The sequence below is a fragment of the Onychomys torridus genome, chromosome 7 (genome assembly GCF_903995425.1).
Source record: "Onychomys torridus chromosome 7, mOncTor1.1, whole genome shotgun sequence".
Lineage (NCBI taxonomy): Eukaryota > Metazoa > Chordata > Mammalia > Rodentia > Cricetidae > Onychomys > Onychomys torridus.
Genome location: NC_050449.1, coordinates 111,219,425 through 111,236,567, shown reverse-complemented (window position 1 = coordinate 111,236,567; position 17,143 = coordinate 111,219,425). Strand labels below are relative to the sequence as shown.

At 46.6% G+C, this 17,143-nt stretch overlaps 1 protein-coding gene across 1 annotated transcript in view; it reads right to left on the bottom strand.

Annotated features, from left to right (window-relative positions):
- The window catches only part of Itga9 (integrin subunit alpha 9), a 308,478-nt gene that overhangs the window by 25,322 nt on the left and 266,013 nt on the right, over positions 1–17,143 (bottom strand). Inside the window, exons 24-26 of the mRNA XM_036193333.1 lie at positions 8,846–8,971; positions 6,442–6,561; positions 970–1,071 (exon numbers count right to left, since the gene is read on the bottom strand). Of these exons, the coding sequence (XP_036049226.1) occupies positions 970–1,071; positions 6,442–6,561; positions 8,846–8,971 (348 nt within the window). The remainder of the gene's footprint in view (positions 1–969; positions 1,072–6,441; positions 6,562–8,845; positions 8,972–17,143) is intronic.

Here is a 17,143-nt window from a genome sequence, read left to right as displayed (position 1 = left end):
ATCCGGCTTCTTACACGGGTGCTGGGGACTGGAACTTGAATTCATCCTCCTTGCCCAGTAAGCACTTTATTGACTGAACCATTGCCCCAGCCCTCATGTCCCAGTATTAAGAAATGGTGCATCTTTGTTGTGGTTAGAAAATAAGTTCACGATCGTTTTCTGTGCAAGTACATAACTCTACTTGACTTCACTTCCTAAGTTTGTTAAAGCAACACAGATTTTCTGAGAGAGGGCAAGTCTCCCTGAGAGAAGTTAAATCCAGGCGAGGGGATGCCGAACAGCAGCAGGTCACACACTTCCTCAGCAGGGCAGTTCATTGGCTCTCTTCCCTGTCTATTCCCCTAGGACTGGACTCGGCAGGGTGTCAAACAGCGGATGACCCTTCCCTCCTCAGGAACTAGAAAAAAATACAGATTCCAAGGCCTCCCTTTTTGCCCAGTGTCTCCTGCACGGCACTGGACAGCTAAGCTGTGAGGTTCACTGCCTACTCTGAGGCCTGGCAACTTGAAGGAGAACGAGAGAGGAGAGCACGAAAGAGGTTCTAGGTCTTGGCAGCTTGGCATGGCCTCTTTAAGACAAGCAAGCAATTGTTTCCTAACCTTGCCCCAAATGCTTATCCATGGAACAGCACAGGCAGGAGCAGAAGAGAGTTTAGGGAAGGGCCCTAGAGAGATAAAATCAGCCCTGGCTTCAGAGTGGAGATCTAAGCTCTGTTGAGGATGCTTCCAGACAGTTTTTCCTTTGACCAATCACTACAAGCAACTTTTGCATACCAACGGCGTCCTAAGAACAATGTTAACACAACAACAGAACCGTGAGGCCTTCCAGGGGGCCCTGGAAGCCAGAGCAGGCATTGCTTTGGGTCTACCACAAACCCTTCATCTTGGCTTAGAGAATGTCTTTCCCCTCAGATCCCAGCTCCAAGTCCCCAATCCTCTGAGGAGAGCTGTTCCAGGGCAGCCGACTCACCAGAGTCTCTTCTGCATTCCCATTAGCTATCTCCACCACTCTCAGGGCAGGATCCACCTTCACCTTGGCTTGAGCCATGAACTGGATGACAGAAGAGCTGTCCTGTGGAAGAAATGACACACTTCATGAGGTTGATTTCAAATGACTCGCCCACAAGAGGGACTATGCAGAACTGAACTCTCAGGGCTCCAGGAAGACTCCAAACCCATTTTATCACTAAACTAGCAGCTTCCCCATCACAGGCACCCATGAAGACGTATACTTCCAACCACTCTTGAGAATTCCTTTGGATGGGGGAGAGCACAGAGTCACCATTGCGTTTACCAGTAAGGAGCATGCAAGCCTGTGTGCTGCGGTTTCCGGTGGTGAGGACTAGATAGCTGATGATTGATACTGACGTATTTACAAAGAGTAGAGGATAAATAAAGCTGTTTAATTGTGTGCAACAAATCCCAGCCTGGCATTCCCCTGAAGGCATCTGACTCCCATTTTCTAGTCATCTTGCCCTGACCACAGTCCTCAAAACCATGAAGGTTTAGTTATTCTTAACTCTTTCTTTGCTCTTGAATGACACTCTCTAGAAGCTGAAGCCATTGAATATTTGAAGAGGGTATCCGATAGAATGATGTTGGGGTGGGGTAAGGTGGGGAAGATAAACATATAGTTTATAAATCAGGCCTAAGGGGCAAAGAGGGGGACCTCTGAGACTCTGCCTGTTGGCAGAAGCAGCTGGAAACCTTGCTGTGGGCTCAGTTTCAAAGCCACAATCCAGATAACAAGCACATGACTCCAAAGCAGGGATGGAGAAGATGTGGGTTGGCAAAAATCGGGCCTCAGGAAAAGCCAGCATCCCAGGCCAGATGGGGCCTTGCTGATTGTGGAGGCCCTCGCTGCCCCTGCAGGATGGCTGGGCTCTGCCAGCCAGGTGTCTTTAGTATCTCCACCTGCTCTGATTGAGTTCCTCTGTCACTTGAGGAAGCCACTATGGTTTATACATGCCCCTAGCATTCAAGTGTTGGAAATGTAATCCCTGGAGCCATGCCTGTGTTGAATTCAGGGGTAGGCTTCTGGTAGTTAGATTAGGCCAAGTCAAGAGGGTGGAGTGTCCATACTGTATGGCTGTTTCCTGGGATTGAAACCTTTTCTCCAAGAGTGGGTAGAAGGTTATGCAGGAGGTAAAGGAGAGGTTGCTTGTCTGGGAGAATGAAACTAGGAAGATTCTGGAAGCCCACCCAGCTTTATAAAAGGAGCAAACAGTTGCTGTGGTAGCAGAGTTTGGGCTAGGGGACTTTGACCAGAGGTGGTGGAGCTTCCTGTAAGCAGTGCGCAGAGTTGAAGCCTGTAGAGCCTTTGGGTCACCGCCTATATGGGGGTGGGCCTTTCAGTGATGGGGCGGGCCTTTCAGGGATGGGGTGGGCCTTTCAGGGATGGGGGCAGGCCTTTCAGGGATGGGGCGGGCCTTTCAGGGATGGGAGCTGGTCTTTCAGTGATGGGGGCGGGCTTTCAGTGATGCAGCGGCTGTCTTGCCATTTCATCCCAGCTCCTGTAAGTGACAGCTCATCTACACTCTTGTAGTAACCACAACAAATACTCATTGGTCCACCAAGTTGGACTTTGGCCCAGTTGTTACTTTGGTTTGTTGTGGATTTCTTTTCAGAAGTGAGTAGATTGCCCCCTGGCCCATGAGTGTGTGTGTGTGTGTGTGTGTGTGTGTGTGTGTGTGTGTGTGTGTGTGGTCTCCACAGGAAAAGTCTGTCACACAATGCTATGGTGGCAGTTTCTAAGAGGAGAGACCTGGATTTTCACGATGTGAGGCCCCTCCTGTTGTGCCACCATGTAGCATGAGGTGCTCACCAGAGGCCAAACCTATGTAGGCACCTTGCCCTTGAACTCCAGGCCACTGAGACAAAGGAGCATCTACTATTTACCCATCACCCAGTCCCATGCTCCCTGTAATACTAACAGAAAATGGGCGAACACCTACCCTGGCTGAATGTACCAAGAAACAATGAAGGCCTCTCCCTCTAGACATAAGTTCCAAGGGGACCTTTGCTCATCACCCAGGAAGCCACAGAGACCACCCTGGAGTGTCACAAGGGGGCTTTTGATGGTGTACTTTACCTGAGGGTTGTGTAGAAATTATTGTTCTTTTAAAAACAGCTTAAGAGTTTTACAAACATGCATCACTTGTCTGTATTAATGAGCTTTAATGTGATGTTTCTAGACACTCACAAGAGTGCTGGGCTCCTGTGTGTGTGAGCTCCACTTGAACTGCAGAGCTATACATGCATTGGTCAAATATAACATGGTTATTAAAATTAATGTTAATTATGTATATTTGTGTGTGCGCATATGTGCACATGAGTGCATGTGCCTGCAGAGGCCAGTAGAGGGTGTTTGCTCCCCTGGAGCTGGAGTTACAAAAAGCTGTGAGTCGCCATGTGGGTGCTGGGAACTGAGCTCTGTCTGGTCCTCTGGAAGAACAGTCAGCTCTCCAGCTCCCCCATCTTTTTTTCCTTATCACCCCCTCCTTAATAAAAATACATTTAAAAAATGCTTCTTGGAGGATGGTCATTCAAAAGAATATTTCTGTTTCATAAAATCTTCCAGCAATTTTCTAAATTTTGGTTTCATGTATCCTCTGTTTATTTTACATTTAATTAACTACATAATTTGTGTGGTAGTGTTGGAGGTCATGTACAAGTCCTGGCCTACATGAGAGGTCAGTAAACAACTTTCATTGGTCAGTTTTCTCCTTGCATCATGTAGATTGTGGGGTTGGAACATGGGCAGACAGACTTGGCAGCAAGCGCCTTTACCCACTGTGCCGTACACTGTCCTCTGATACTGTATTTTCTATTATGAATCATCATTATCACCACCTTAGAGATTAACAGTGATAATGACGGTTAGCTTAAAGGCTGTGCAGATGAAGGGCTGGCATACAGCAGGCCGCTGGTGGCTGTGAAGAAGGCCTTAGGGACACTTTCAAAGAAATCCTATCCTGTGATGATTTAAATAATCAGACCCAACATTTCAAATGAAAACTAGATGAGGTTAAAACAATAAAACCTCAAATTCCCTTGTCTGGAGCCAGACCTTGAGGTCAAAGGAAAATAAACACAATTCTAGGCTGAGACCAGCCACAAGGTCTGTGTTGATCCAAGTCCTCAGGGAGACCCAATGGCCCAAGGGCCATCTGGTTGATTCTCCCAAGGCACTGTGCTAAGTCCAGGCCTGAAACACAGTTTCAGACGCAGAGGCAGCTGGGTCCCATGTGGCTCCCCAGCCAGTCTTGTCACAGGCTGCCCTCTGGACCTAAGTTCTGCTAGAGGGCCACTCAGAGAACGAGCCTCAAAGCTCCGTGTGACACCCCAGAGCTGTCACCTCCCTTGCCTGAGGCTCCGTTGCTTTGGCTGCCTCAACAGTTACTGGGATGTGGTCCTTCATACATCTGGGAAGACTGTCATTCAAAAGAATATTTCTGCTTCATAAAATTTTCCAGCAATTTAGTAGTTTTGTAAATTTGGTTTCATGTATCCTCTATTTATTTTACATTTAATTAACTACTTAATTAATTTTGTGTGGGAGTGTTGGGGGTCATGTACAGGCCATAGCTTGTACAGCAATGGTCACTGGAGACAGATTCGAAACAACCAGCTCGGAGCTGCTCACACTTACACTCCGCCCCTGTGACCGAAGGCAAGCAGCAGCCATGGGACAGAGGGCAAAGAAATGCCAGAGAGGTCTTCACTGTCAGTGCCATCGCTCTGGGACAAATGAGTGTCATAGGAAACACAACTGTCAGCAGCACTGGCTGAGACAGGCAGGCACATATGCAGACTCTCAGGGACCCGTGCAAGGCAGCGTCTCCTTGGAGGAGGATGGTGAAGTGTAGCTCACACCTAGCCTCCTCTAACATTGTCTTGTAGAGAGTGGGTATACCAGGGAAGCCCTGAGTGTGAGCCCAACTTCCCCAAACCACTTTCCAAATTAGAGAACTCAGATGGTAACCAGCTCTCTGTAGCATATGGAGACTGTGATAGCTACAAAGATGAGGGAAAACAGAGCAAAGCCAACCCATCCTCCAGTGCCTGCGTCTCCTCAGGCTGGCACATCACTACTGGGTCGAATTAAAAGCTGACCATGAGATGGTTATGATGGTACCAGTGAATGGCTTTATACCATCATGCACAATCAATCTTTTCAAATAAAAACAAATAGGAACTCTGAGGCTAACATGTATATTTTACCTTCATATCCAATTATTTCTATAGCATTCTGTGGCACCAAGCCTCCCACACTCAGCAAGCTCTTACCTTAAAATAAATCACAGTAAACCTCTATTAAGGGCTACTGATTTGCTGACAGGGATTTGGAACCGTATTTGATAAACTCACAGTAGCAAAGTGATCTGTGGTTCACAAATCCAACTTCTTTGAGGGATCATTTGAACAGGCAATCAGGCAAACTAGGCTTCATGGGTCAAATCTGGCCCTCTGCTTGTTTGTGAAAGATAAAGTTTTATTAGGAACACAGCCATGCCCTGCATTTGAGTATTGTCCATGGCTGCTGGATGAGTTGAGTGGTTGCAAATGACTTAATTAGCATGTGCGTCTGTATCATATACGCCCCACTGTAGCGACGAACATGGGTAGCCCAACACAAAATCAATGTATTGAAAACATTCAGAGTTTGTTTGTTGTTTTCGTAAGTCAATAAACAGTCTCAAGCTTGACTTCATATGTGACCATAGTATGTCACAGAGTCAAAAGATTGAACATTCAGGATTCTGGTCCATAAAGCCTAAAACAGTTCTTGCTAGCCCTTGACAAGAAAAGGTTGGCCAATCTTTGATCAAAAAGAAAACATGATCCTCAAATCAGCAGAATTTGTGAGCTCGTCAGAACAGCAGCATCTCAGATTCTATCCCCTAAAGTATCTGAGGTTTTATAAACCCAAAGAGGAACACACACACACACACACACACACACACACACACACACACACACACTTACTCACTCACACTTAGGTTTTCCAGACAAGGTTTCTCTATGTAGCTATGGCTGTCCTGAAACTCTGTAGACCAGGCTGGCCTGTAACTCAGAGATTCATCTGCCTTGGCTTTCCAAAGGTGTGCACCACCACACCCTACCCGTTAGCCCAAGGAAAATTAAAGAATGACAAAATGGATGGGCAGATGAGAATGCGGGAAGCTGGTAAAGATGCTGATAGGCCAAGTCCACATGTAGTGGTCCGTATTCTGAAATTCTAATAAACTCTCAGGTGACACCCATCCTTGGATTAATCTTGAACACTGAGTGTCTGATATTGTTTCTCAGCAACATCTGGTGGAAGAATCACCAGTGGTGAATGTGGGGAAAGTCTGACAAGGAGCAGCCTGAGTGTTGTGGGGAACTGATTCTAGGGGTTCTGGGTAACCCCCAATAATGCGGCCAGCCAGGGACTCACCTTCTTCAGTATTTCTGTGTTCAGCAGCATGTACAGGTCGATGGTGCGGCTCTCTTCTTTAGGGAGGGCGCTAAGGTTGCAGCGCACTGTTGGACAGAAACTCCCTAGCTTTTCACAGTCCTGAGGAGAAGTTTCCAGATGGGATTAAGAGATGGACACAATCTGAAGCCATCCATAGAGCGAGCATCTCTTATGGTAAATGAGGCGATGTCAGGATAACAAAATCAAGAGGGAGGAAGAGACAGGGCCCTGGGAGTGGCTGATAGCAGACTGCCCAGGATTCCATCCCCAGCTCCAACACAAAGAGTATAATAGAAATTAGGTGTGCCCAGTCACAGAACACATATGTCCTATAAAGTCATTTATAAAAAAGTGACTTTTAAACAAATATGGTATGCAGGGAGGGGTTGTGTAATCTGAACTATTTCCCTGATTCCTTCTGTTTAAAACTATATCTCATAATTATATTATTGTTATTTAGTATAAAAATTGTATTGCTATAAAGAATAGCTTAAAAAACAACTATAACATACCCCACTAATCCCCCCCCAAAACTAAAGATGTAATTATGTTCTGACACCACCAGAGGGCGGTGGAAGGATTTCCAACCTGGTGGGCACTAGGGTTCTGCACCCTAGTCTCTGGGGCAGTCCACGACTAGGCAGAAAGTGGTTTCATGGTTAATCCTATTGTATTTCACAAGGAGAACCAATTCTTCTCAAAAAGAAACATGTACATATCCTGATGTACTTTTATGAGTTTTGAACAAGAATACTTTCCAACTATGGCCAATTCTGCTAGAGCTGTGGCAGGTATTAATCATGTGCCTGTTTCCAGTGGGGGCCTTAGAGAACAAGAGAGCCATATGACTCCTTCTCAGGGAGACATGTAGACTGTCAAGGGAAAGTTTATTCCCAGTGATCAAGGAGGAATTTTCCTTTTGTGTTTTGAAGTAAGTCATTATAAATATGCATATGTATGTATGTATGTATGTATATGCCCATGTGACATATGTATATGCCTGCAATGTATATGTCTGTGTGAAGCTTCCCTTTCAGGGGACATTTTCAGCCTGATCTCTGACCTGGAGTCGTGTGTAGCACACAGCCAGATGTCACTATATCTAACTGTCCCCTAAGGCCTTTAAAAAGATGGGCCACCCTTGCCCTGAGTGCCAATGGTTGGCTTGACACAATCTAGAATCCCAGGAAGACAGTCTCCATGAGGGACTGTCTGGATCAGGGTGGCCTGTGGGGGGCTGTCTCTGTTATGCTGACTGATGTGGGAAGACCTGCCCACTGTGGGCGGCACCATTCCTAGGCAGGGTGTCCTGAACTGTGTGCTTCTTGGCTGTGGATGCAAGGTGACTAGGTACATGTGACTTCTGCATAGGATGCACCCTGGGAACTGTGGGCTAAAATTAATCCCTTTTCTTCTAAACTGTTTATGCCAGGGTGTATTGTCATAGCAAAAAGAAACAAAACTGAGATGGTATGCAAGTGGAAAAAAAGAAAATTCAAACCTCTAATGTCAAACAGTCGGGCTTCTCTATGGGGTGTGAGCTGTGCATGAGTGTGGGGTGTGTTTAGGTGGAAGTAAAGAGCTAAAGAAATGTAATCAGGATACAACGAGGCAAAACACACACGGTAAGAAGAGCAAACTGTGAGTAAGCATCTTATTTTATGTATGTTTTCACTGGAAAACCACCCTGATCATGCTACCTAACATTTTTGTCACCTTCATTATTTTTGAGCTTCTTATACACAAAATATTCCAGAATGTTCCTTTGTTCTTGACATCTTTCACTTAGTGTAATTTCTGTGAGACTTACGTTGCATAGTATATGGAACATGAGTAGTTATACTTCTTTTTCATTGTTCTATAATATTCCTGCATATGAATATACACAATTGTTTACTTGTTATGCTGTTGACAAATATCTGAATGGTTCTGATTTTAGCTACTATGAAATTGCTTCACACATTCCTGTCTTTCAATGACACATGCATTCACTTCTTGGAGATAGACCCAGAAATGGTGCGTTTTTCTGGGTTGCAGAATACATACGTGTTTAATTTTAATTTTAATTGCTAGGAGGTTTACCCAGTGTGTCATGTAAGAACTATGACACTTTTGTAGATTCCTTCTAGAGGAGAAAACATTTACATTCTGTTTGGTGGGCTATAAAGGTTTTCTGTTTGTCAGACAATGGAATTTGGAATATAAATTTAACATCTTGATTGAAACCCTGGGCTGAATAGTAGGATTTGATCACAGTCTTTGAATCTTTTTGAGTCAGCTAATGAAAACCAGATTTGAGAAGAAACACCGAGCAGGACTGGCCTCTTGCCTCCAACGTGCCTTCCTGTGAGCTCACCCTCAGGGTCATTAAGCAACTTCTTACCAACACTTTCCTTCCAGATTTGGTGAAAAAAGCAAATATGGTGTGGAAGATATTTTCTTGTTCTTGAGGGATGATGCAGGGGGTTGGGTTCCTTTGGAAAGAGCAGTTGCCCTTTTCTTGGCTCACCTGGAAATGAAGAGAGAGCCGTGAGAGCCAGCAGACTAAGAACAGGTCTAGAATCGTCCAACACAGCAGCAGAGCACACATTCTCCTTGCTACCATTCTCCAGAAGGCAAAGGTGTTTTGTGAGACAGGATCTTAACTGTTTCCCAGTCTGGCCTTGAACTCCTGGCTTCAAGCTATCCTCTTGCCTCAGCCTGCCTAGAAGCCAGGACCAGAGGCTTGCACCACAGCTCTGATTTGGGAAAGAAGTTTTCACAGAATATGTGGCTATTAAGTTCTCAAATGCAAACCAACAGCTCTAACCTTCCATGTTCTGATTCCCAAGCTCATTTACATAATCCCTTTAAAACAGGCATTTAGGAGGCAAAAAAGCTGAAGTCCCTTGCTAACAGAGTTAAGAGCCCTGGTCTGGCGCTCGGGTCTTCTGGGACCTTAGGTTCATTAGAATATAAATGGGCCTCATGCATGGCCCACTGCTAGAAGTTTCTAGAATGTTCCATGGAGCCATCAGGATGCTGTAAAAACCTTTTAAGATCTTGAGAGGTAAAAAGGGCATCAAAATTGCTCTGGGTCCTCATTTCTGCTCCAACTGGACTATCAGCCACATGGTGGGTACCTGAGATTTGGATGTGTGGGTTCTTGCTCTTTCCTCTCTCAAGTATGTGGGATTCCCTTGCCCTGCTTGTCCCTTGAGTGAACAGTACTGATAGGCCCAGAGAAGACAGTCTTCTGCCTAGGAGGTCCAGTGAAGACCCCCAGGCCTGGACATCATTCCATGCAGCTGATCTCTATCTAGAAAGGCTCAGAGCCTTGCGGGACAGACACACTGAATCTCACTGAAATCAGAGGGAGGCAAAGTGTTCCAAAAACTGGTGCTTTGCGGTTCCAGGCAGGGAGAGGAATCTGATTGCCAAGCCATCCTAGCTGGTTTCACATAAGAGCCCCCAGTGTGAGAAGATGGTGCTGACATTGGCCACAGCTGCCAGCAGAGAGGGGTTTGGGGGTGGCTGGGAGTGCAGCAAAGGGGTGAGAAATAGCCAGGCCTTGGCATCAACCTGGAGGGGCAGAGTCACAGCTCAGAACTCAACTACTTCCTCCAAGGGCATCTCTAGGGTGGCATGTGAACAGGGAAGTGATGGTCAGGCCATCTGATGCCTTGTGACAGTCTGCCCCTGGTGGAATGTGGAGACAGGAAACAGAGAGTGAAGCCTTGTAGATGAAAATCTTGGCTGTTGCACCCTTGACTGTGGTTATGTGGGAATCATTTTAATCAGGAAATAACCTGCTTTCTGGGAGGCTCAGGGTGGTCTTGTTTCACCAGGAAAATGAAGGCTCTCAGGGTCTCCATAGGGGCTGATAAGGGACAGATAAGGGACTTTTCTCATATGTAAAAGCTTTGGGGCGCTGTGGGGGGGGGCTGGGGGAGTGGAGTACGACCCAGCTAAATCCAGCCACTCAGGCCCTGACTACAGGGAGGCATTCCTCTAGACAGGATGGGCAGGTCATAGCCACAGACAGTAACACCTGAGACCAGCTTTGAATGCCTTTTTCATTTTAACATTTGATTCACAACAGTCCCACGGGACAGGGCCATTTCTAGTGTCATTAAAAAGATGGAGATACTGGAAGAGGAGGAAGGCAGAACAGAAGTACCCCTGAGAGCAGGCCACACTCCAGCACCCGCAGCCCAGCATGAGGGGCAGCGGCCAAGGATGGAGTGTGGTGGGAGTCAGGGAGGGCATTCATTCATCCTCTTTTTTACCCAGAATTCTTCATGGTGACTCATTTGGCCACTGCCCCCCACCACCCCCAAAAGGCTGACACTGCCCCCCAAAGGCTGACTCCTAGCCAGCCCATGGGAGGTGCCAGTGCCTGCAGGCTGGGAGGCCAGGCCACTCTGTGCTGTCTCCAGGGTTGGGAGGGGAACAGAGCACCCCAGAATGTTGTTTTTGGATGGCAGTAGTTCCCAGATGAGGCAGTCCTTGGCCGTGGCTGACAGATAAGGGATTTGAGGCCTTAGGTTCAGTGTCCAAGGTTATCTGGTTGGCTGTTAGCAGCAGCCTGCACCCAGTAAAAGGAACTCAGAGAGCAGATACTATCCCTCACACACGTTCTCTTACCCCCTTTCCCCTTCCCCTCCCCTCCCACATCACTAGTCACACTCTACCTGCCCCCCCCCCAAATAAAAACCTTTTACATGTGAGAAAGAACCCAATTCTTATCTTCCTGGCTCATTTCATTTAATGTGGTAGTCTCCAATTCTATCCTTTCCCTATGTTTGACATAGTTCACGCATCTTTAAGGTTGAACAAACCTCACCATGTCAATATAACACATCTTCTATATCTCTGTTGATGAGGTAGATTCTATAATTCGACTACAGTGAATTATGTGGCACATTTTAAAAATGTATGTGTCCATGTTTGTGTGCATGTGCATGTGTATGCAGAGACCAGAGAACAACCTTGTCATTCCCCCCAAATCCACCTCCTTTTTCTGAGACAGAGTCTCAGTGGCCTGGAACTCACCAATTAGACTAGATGGTCTGGCTGGTGACCCCCAAGCATCGTCCTGTACCTATCTCTTCAGCACTAGGATTACAAATGTGAGCTGGGATTAAAGGTGTGGGCCACCACTGCCCAGTTACACTCTTGAATACTCAGCGGTTCCTGGCTGTACCTCAGCTCTATCACCTCACAACCATGACAATTTGGGCCTCTAGAGTCTTGTTTCCTCATCCATAGAATTAGCACAATGGCCTACATGGTTACTCCTAGGAGCTGGTCCTATGTTTCTAGGATCACATGTACATCTTCCATGGAGCATAGGGGCACCTAACGTTTTTGCAAAAATACTTCTTTGTGTACGTGTGAGTGGAGGGAGGCATGTGTGCCATGGTGCATGTGTGAGGTCAGAGCTGGCTCATTCCTACCATGTGGGTTCTGGGAATTGAACTCAGATCACCAGTCTCAGCAGCAAGCATCTGTACTCACTGACCCATCTTCACAGCCTGGGTCACCTTATCTTCTGTTTGTAGACAAATAATTGTTGAGACCCCACCCTGTGTGCTGGTTAGTTTTGTCTAAGTGACACAAGTTGACACAAGAACTTCAGTTGAAAAAAATACTGCTATCAGATTAGCCTTGGGCAAACCCATCAGGAATTTTCTTGACTAATGATTGATGTGAGAGGGCCCAACACACTGTGGGCAGTGCCATCTCTGGGCTGGTGGTCCTGGGTACTTTATGGCTGAGTGAAGCTATGAAGAGCAAACCAGAACAAGACTCCTCCATAGCCTCTGCATCAGTTCCTGCTTCCAGGGTCCTGCTTGAGTTCCTGACCTGACTTCCTCCACAATGGACTGTGAACTGTAAGTCAAATAAACTCTTCCCTCCCCAAGTTGCTTTTGGCCATGGATGTTTATCAAAGCAAGAAAAAGCAAACCAGAATGCCCTCAACTTGACTTTAATCATCTTTTCTCAAAATCACAGGAAAATAAAGCATCCTCCCATGTCACACCAAGTACCACTGTGCTCATGTTCAATAGCTTCACCTCTCACTGGCTGAGGGCCCTGTGACCTCTGCTCCTTGCTCACCTCTGCCCACTTACTCTCATACTTTCCCAGACTTCTCCAGGCCAAACACTTCCCAGGACAGGGCTTTTCCTCAGCAGGACCCCTGGGAGTCAGGGGAGGTCCATGGCTACTGGAATTTGTACAAAGGAACTTACCAAACCCACAACCAGGGACCAGAGGATATGGGGCATATTGTTGAGGCTGGATTCTGCGGAGGCAGTTATTGAGGGTTCTCTGTTGTTATCTACCGCCCCCCCCCCCCAAACCCTGACGCCAAAGAAAACACTGTGTAAGCTGAAACCAGGAGATGGTGGTGATGCAGGAGACATAAGAGCCCATGCTGTGGAATCCAAGAAGACACAGCTATCACATGGTGGACAGTCATCCTGCCATGGATCTTGGGGGTGGTGGTGCTGTGGAGGAAATCTAGGGAGAAAGGAAAAGCAAAACCTGAAGGTGCACACAGTAGCCTTGAGTTCAGCCTTGGACAAGCATCAGATGAAGGCAGGAGAGTTGGCCTGAGCAGAGGACTCCTGCTGTGGTGTGAATGTGCCCCCTACATTCACAGGTTGATGTACCTGGAGATGAGACCTCAGAGAGGTCACATGGGGCTCTACCTTCATAAATGAATTAATCCATTCAAGTACAGTGGGGTTGGTGGGTCATCATGAGATTGCTGTCTCTATCTATCTATCTATCTATCTATCTATCTATCTATCTATCTATCTATCTATCTATCTTTGAGACAGGGTCTCACTATGTAGCCCTGACCTAAAACTCACTATGTAGACCTTGATTTCACCGAGATCTACCTGCCTCTGCTTCCTGAGTGCTGGGATTGAGGTCATATGCCACCATGTATGCTAAGACAGCTGTCATAACACATGACCCCCACCGGCATTACTCTGCAGCAAGAAGCCCTCAGGGGGCCAGCACTGTACCCCTGGACTTTGTAGCCCCCTAAACCATCTGCCACACAAACCTCTGTTCTTTATGTTGTTTTCCACTTTGCACAACAAAACAAGGGCTTTGTAAGCAAATCTTAGGAGTAGGGTGGTTCTGTAGGAGGATGTGGGAGCCAGGGGAGGCTCTGACCCAAAGAGGAGGATGTGTGGTCTGAGGTGTATGGATTAACCTGCCTCAGCACCAAGGAGTCAAGACTACTCAGGCCTGTAGTATGCACTACTTTTTCTTTCTTTCTTTCTTTCTTTCTTTCTTTCTTTCTTTCTTTCTTTCTTTCTTTCTTTTCATTCATTCTTTCTCTTTCTTTCTTTCTTTCTTTCTTTCTTTCTTTCTTTCTTTCTTTCTTTCTTTCTTTCTCTCTCTCTCTCTTTCTTTTTCTTTATTTCTACAGAGCTCTGGCTGGCTTGGAACTCACAATGTAGACCAGCCTAGTCTTGAACTCACAAAGATCCACCTACTCCTGCCTCTTGAGTGTGCACCAACATACCTAACCTTCTAATGATCATCTTATCCGTGCATCTGAGGCCCGGATGCCCCTTTGTATCGGTGTTAGCCCACTCTCCTGATCACACACTGGCTGGCTGGGGTATCACAGAGAAGGCCATCCTAGTGTACCTGGCTCCACATCTCTGGTGCACAGTCAGCTATAGGCAAGTGGAAGCTTGAAGGAACTGAGCGTCACTCACGAGCCCTGTTTGGAGTCACCCTCAGTGCAGCCCTTGGGTGAAGTGGACCTAAAGGTAGCCGAAAGCTGGTTGGAGGAGGCAGCACAGGCACATGCATCTCCTGTTACCTCACCTCTGTCAGTGGACATTCTGCTCCCTGTGACTTCCCGGGTCACTTCCCCATATTACATTACATAACCACAGCTGATGGTAACTGGGTAAACATGACCAGCCCCAGGACTTAACTGCTGGGCCTCTCTGAATTCTCTGGATTCTCACGCCCTTTGAGGTGGGAAGCCCGGAGAATGTTTTGAATGCCAGCTCTGCTAATTCAATTACCAACTACCTACTCTGGGAATGGAGATATCAGAAGACATGGTGATCCCCATCCATCATGAAGGGCTTACTGTGTTCCATAGTGGTTGTGGTGACACTCACTTTAGGAGTCACTAAAATGCCTGAGAAATTGGTTAATTTACATCTGACCTCACATAAATGAGCCAATTGCATTCTGTTCCATTCAGCAAAAAGTGAACTACGTTTATATTCTTGTCTCTCATTTCTATCTTGTATTAAATTACATTGCTGTGAATGACTACCAGGTGTTTCTTGGTATTGCCTAATGGACAGTCAAAGATGACATTATTTTCCTAATGCAGCCTAAGATTTGCATGCTCAGTGTCCACTTCAAGCCTAATTGTACCACAGACGTAGAGAGTCAGACATTCAAAATCACCCCTGGTTTGTTCTGCTTTTCCAGCTGTGACCGGGTGGCTTAATGCAAGGCCAGAGACCAAAATAACAGCCATGGTGAGTTCCTGATTGTGAATGCACCCAGACTTATGTTACTCATGTCTTCAAAGCTTGAGAACACAACTTCTGAGTTTTCAACGTCCCACCAGTCAAAGGCCATGGGGTGTCAGCTGTGGATTCTTACAGTTTCGTAGAAGACTCTTTATGTATCAGTTTGGCATGTGATTTTGTGTATGTGTGCATGTACACATTCCTGTACATGTATATGTGTGTGTGTGTGTGTGTGTGTGTGTGTGTGTGTGTGTGTGTGCACATGCACCAGAGGTCAAGGTCAGGGGTCTTCCTCAGTCATTTCTTTACCTTATTCTTCTGAGACATGGTTTCTCAGTGAATTTGGAGCTCACTGGTTCAATTAGAGTAATTGGCCAACATGCCTGAGGGATTCTCTTGTCTCTGCCTACCCAGTTCTGGGATTACTGCTGCACATTGCCATGCCTGCTGGGAATCTGAACTCAGTCTCTCATGCCTCTGTGCCTAGCACTTTCCTGGTGGAACCACCTCTCCAGCCCTGAGTTCTGGTATTTCTGATATTTATTTCTACATGTAGCGAGAAGTCCCAACATACAATCAGAATTCCAAAGAGGGAAGCTGTTCCTATCATCACAAGGTCTATGAGGTAAGTGGGCAGGAGGCTCTAGATTTGGTTAGCTCTGCCTCCCAGTGCTCCAGACCCATATCAACAAGGACCTCAAATACATAGTTTTGTTGTTAAAATGGAAAGGAGAAACAAAGGCATATGACAGCTGTCCACAGTAACAGCCCACCTGAAATCTGCAATGTTGGGGACAGATCAGGACCCCCAGAATAGTCTACTGCCCTTTAATACTAGAAAGAAGAAGACAGTACATTTATTATACTTATTCATTCATGTGTGTGGCCTGGCAGCAAGAGCCTTTACCAGCTCACTGGCCCAAGAGAGTAAATTTAAAACCCTGAAAATGTCGTAACTTTGACTTCTAATAGAAAGCCATTTTCTAAAGAAAATACTTTTCTTTTCAGTTGTTTCTTGATCCCCAAAGGCCACCTCACTGAGGAAAGTTGTGTTCTGTCTATAAGGTCAGGAGGTTACTGAGAGCAGAGATGACACAGAAAAGGAACAAAGTCTTCATCGCTTCCTAGAGAGAGCAGCCTCTCTGGGCGCCTGCCATCTCTTACGCTACAGAGGAATGCCTTTTATCTCCACCAGCTTTGGGGCTGCTTAGTGCTTTCACCCTCAGTCCTGTGGTGACTCTTTGAGGGTGACGAACCAACATGCTGGAGAGTCAAGAGTGCAGGCCACACCAGGCTCCCCATAAAAGAGAATTCATTTACATGTAATCAGAGAAAGGCGGGCCCCAGAGGAGGCCCGTTTCACAAGCATGGGATGGCCTTTACTGGAGTTAAAGTGATACAGATGGGAAGTAGCTTTAGAGATGAAGTGACACAGAAGAATTTCCAGATGTGGATGGATTGTCTGCAGTGAGAGATCAGGTGTAAATGCGTTATCTGAGCACTTGACACACAGGTCAGAAATGCTCTCCTTCCACAGACAATGAGACACTCTGGAAGCAGGACATCTGCTGATTTGGATAATGAATGACCTTGTCACCCTCACCCCCCCCCCCCCCACTGGGACACAACACAGACTTTGGAATTGTATTAGTTTGTTTAAATCCCAGGTTTAGCTCTTGAATCCCTCGACAGTAAAGAACACATTCCACATCCAGCCAGCTTTGGAGAACTCACTCTGTGCCTGCTGGGCATATTATCTGATGATTCCTCTTCTCTCAGAAGCTCTGTCGTCATCTCCTGGGGTGCCGTCTCCCAACATGCTCTAGCAAACATTTTAGGGGCTTTCAGAGGTGTGTGCACCACACTGGTGGACAGGGAAACTGGTAACTGCTGCACTGGGTCTCAGGTTTCAAGGACCTCAGGGCAGTCTGAGGTATGCCTCAGGTCTAATGTCCAGGAAATTCAAGAGGAGGCAAAGGTGGGTCCCCAATGGCCAGGAGACCATGACTTCTCAGGGACTGGTAATGCCAAGGCAATTCCTTTTGGTCAGAAGGAATTTGGGGTGCACGTGAGAAAGCCATTCCCCGTGTGTGTGTGTGTGTGTGTGTGTGTGTGTGTGTGTGTGTGTGTGTGTTTCCGAGGCACACTCAATTAGCCCTCAGCAGGTT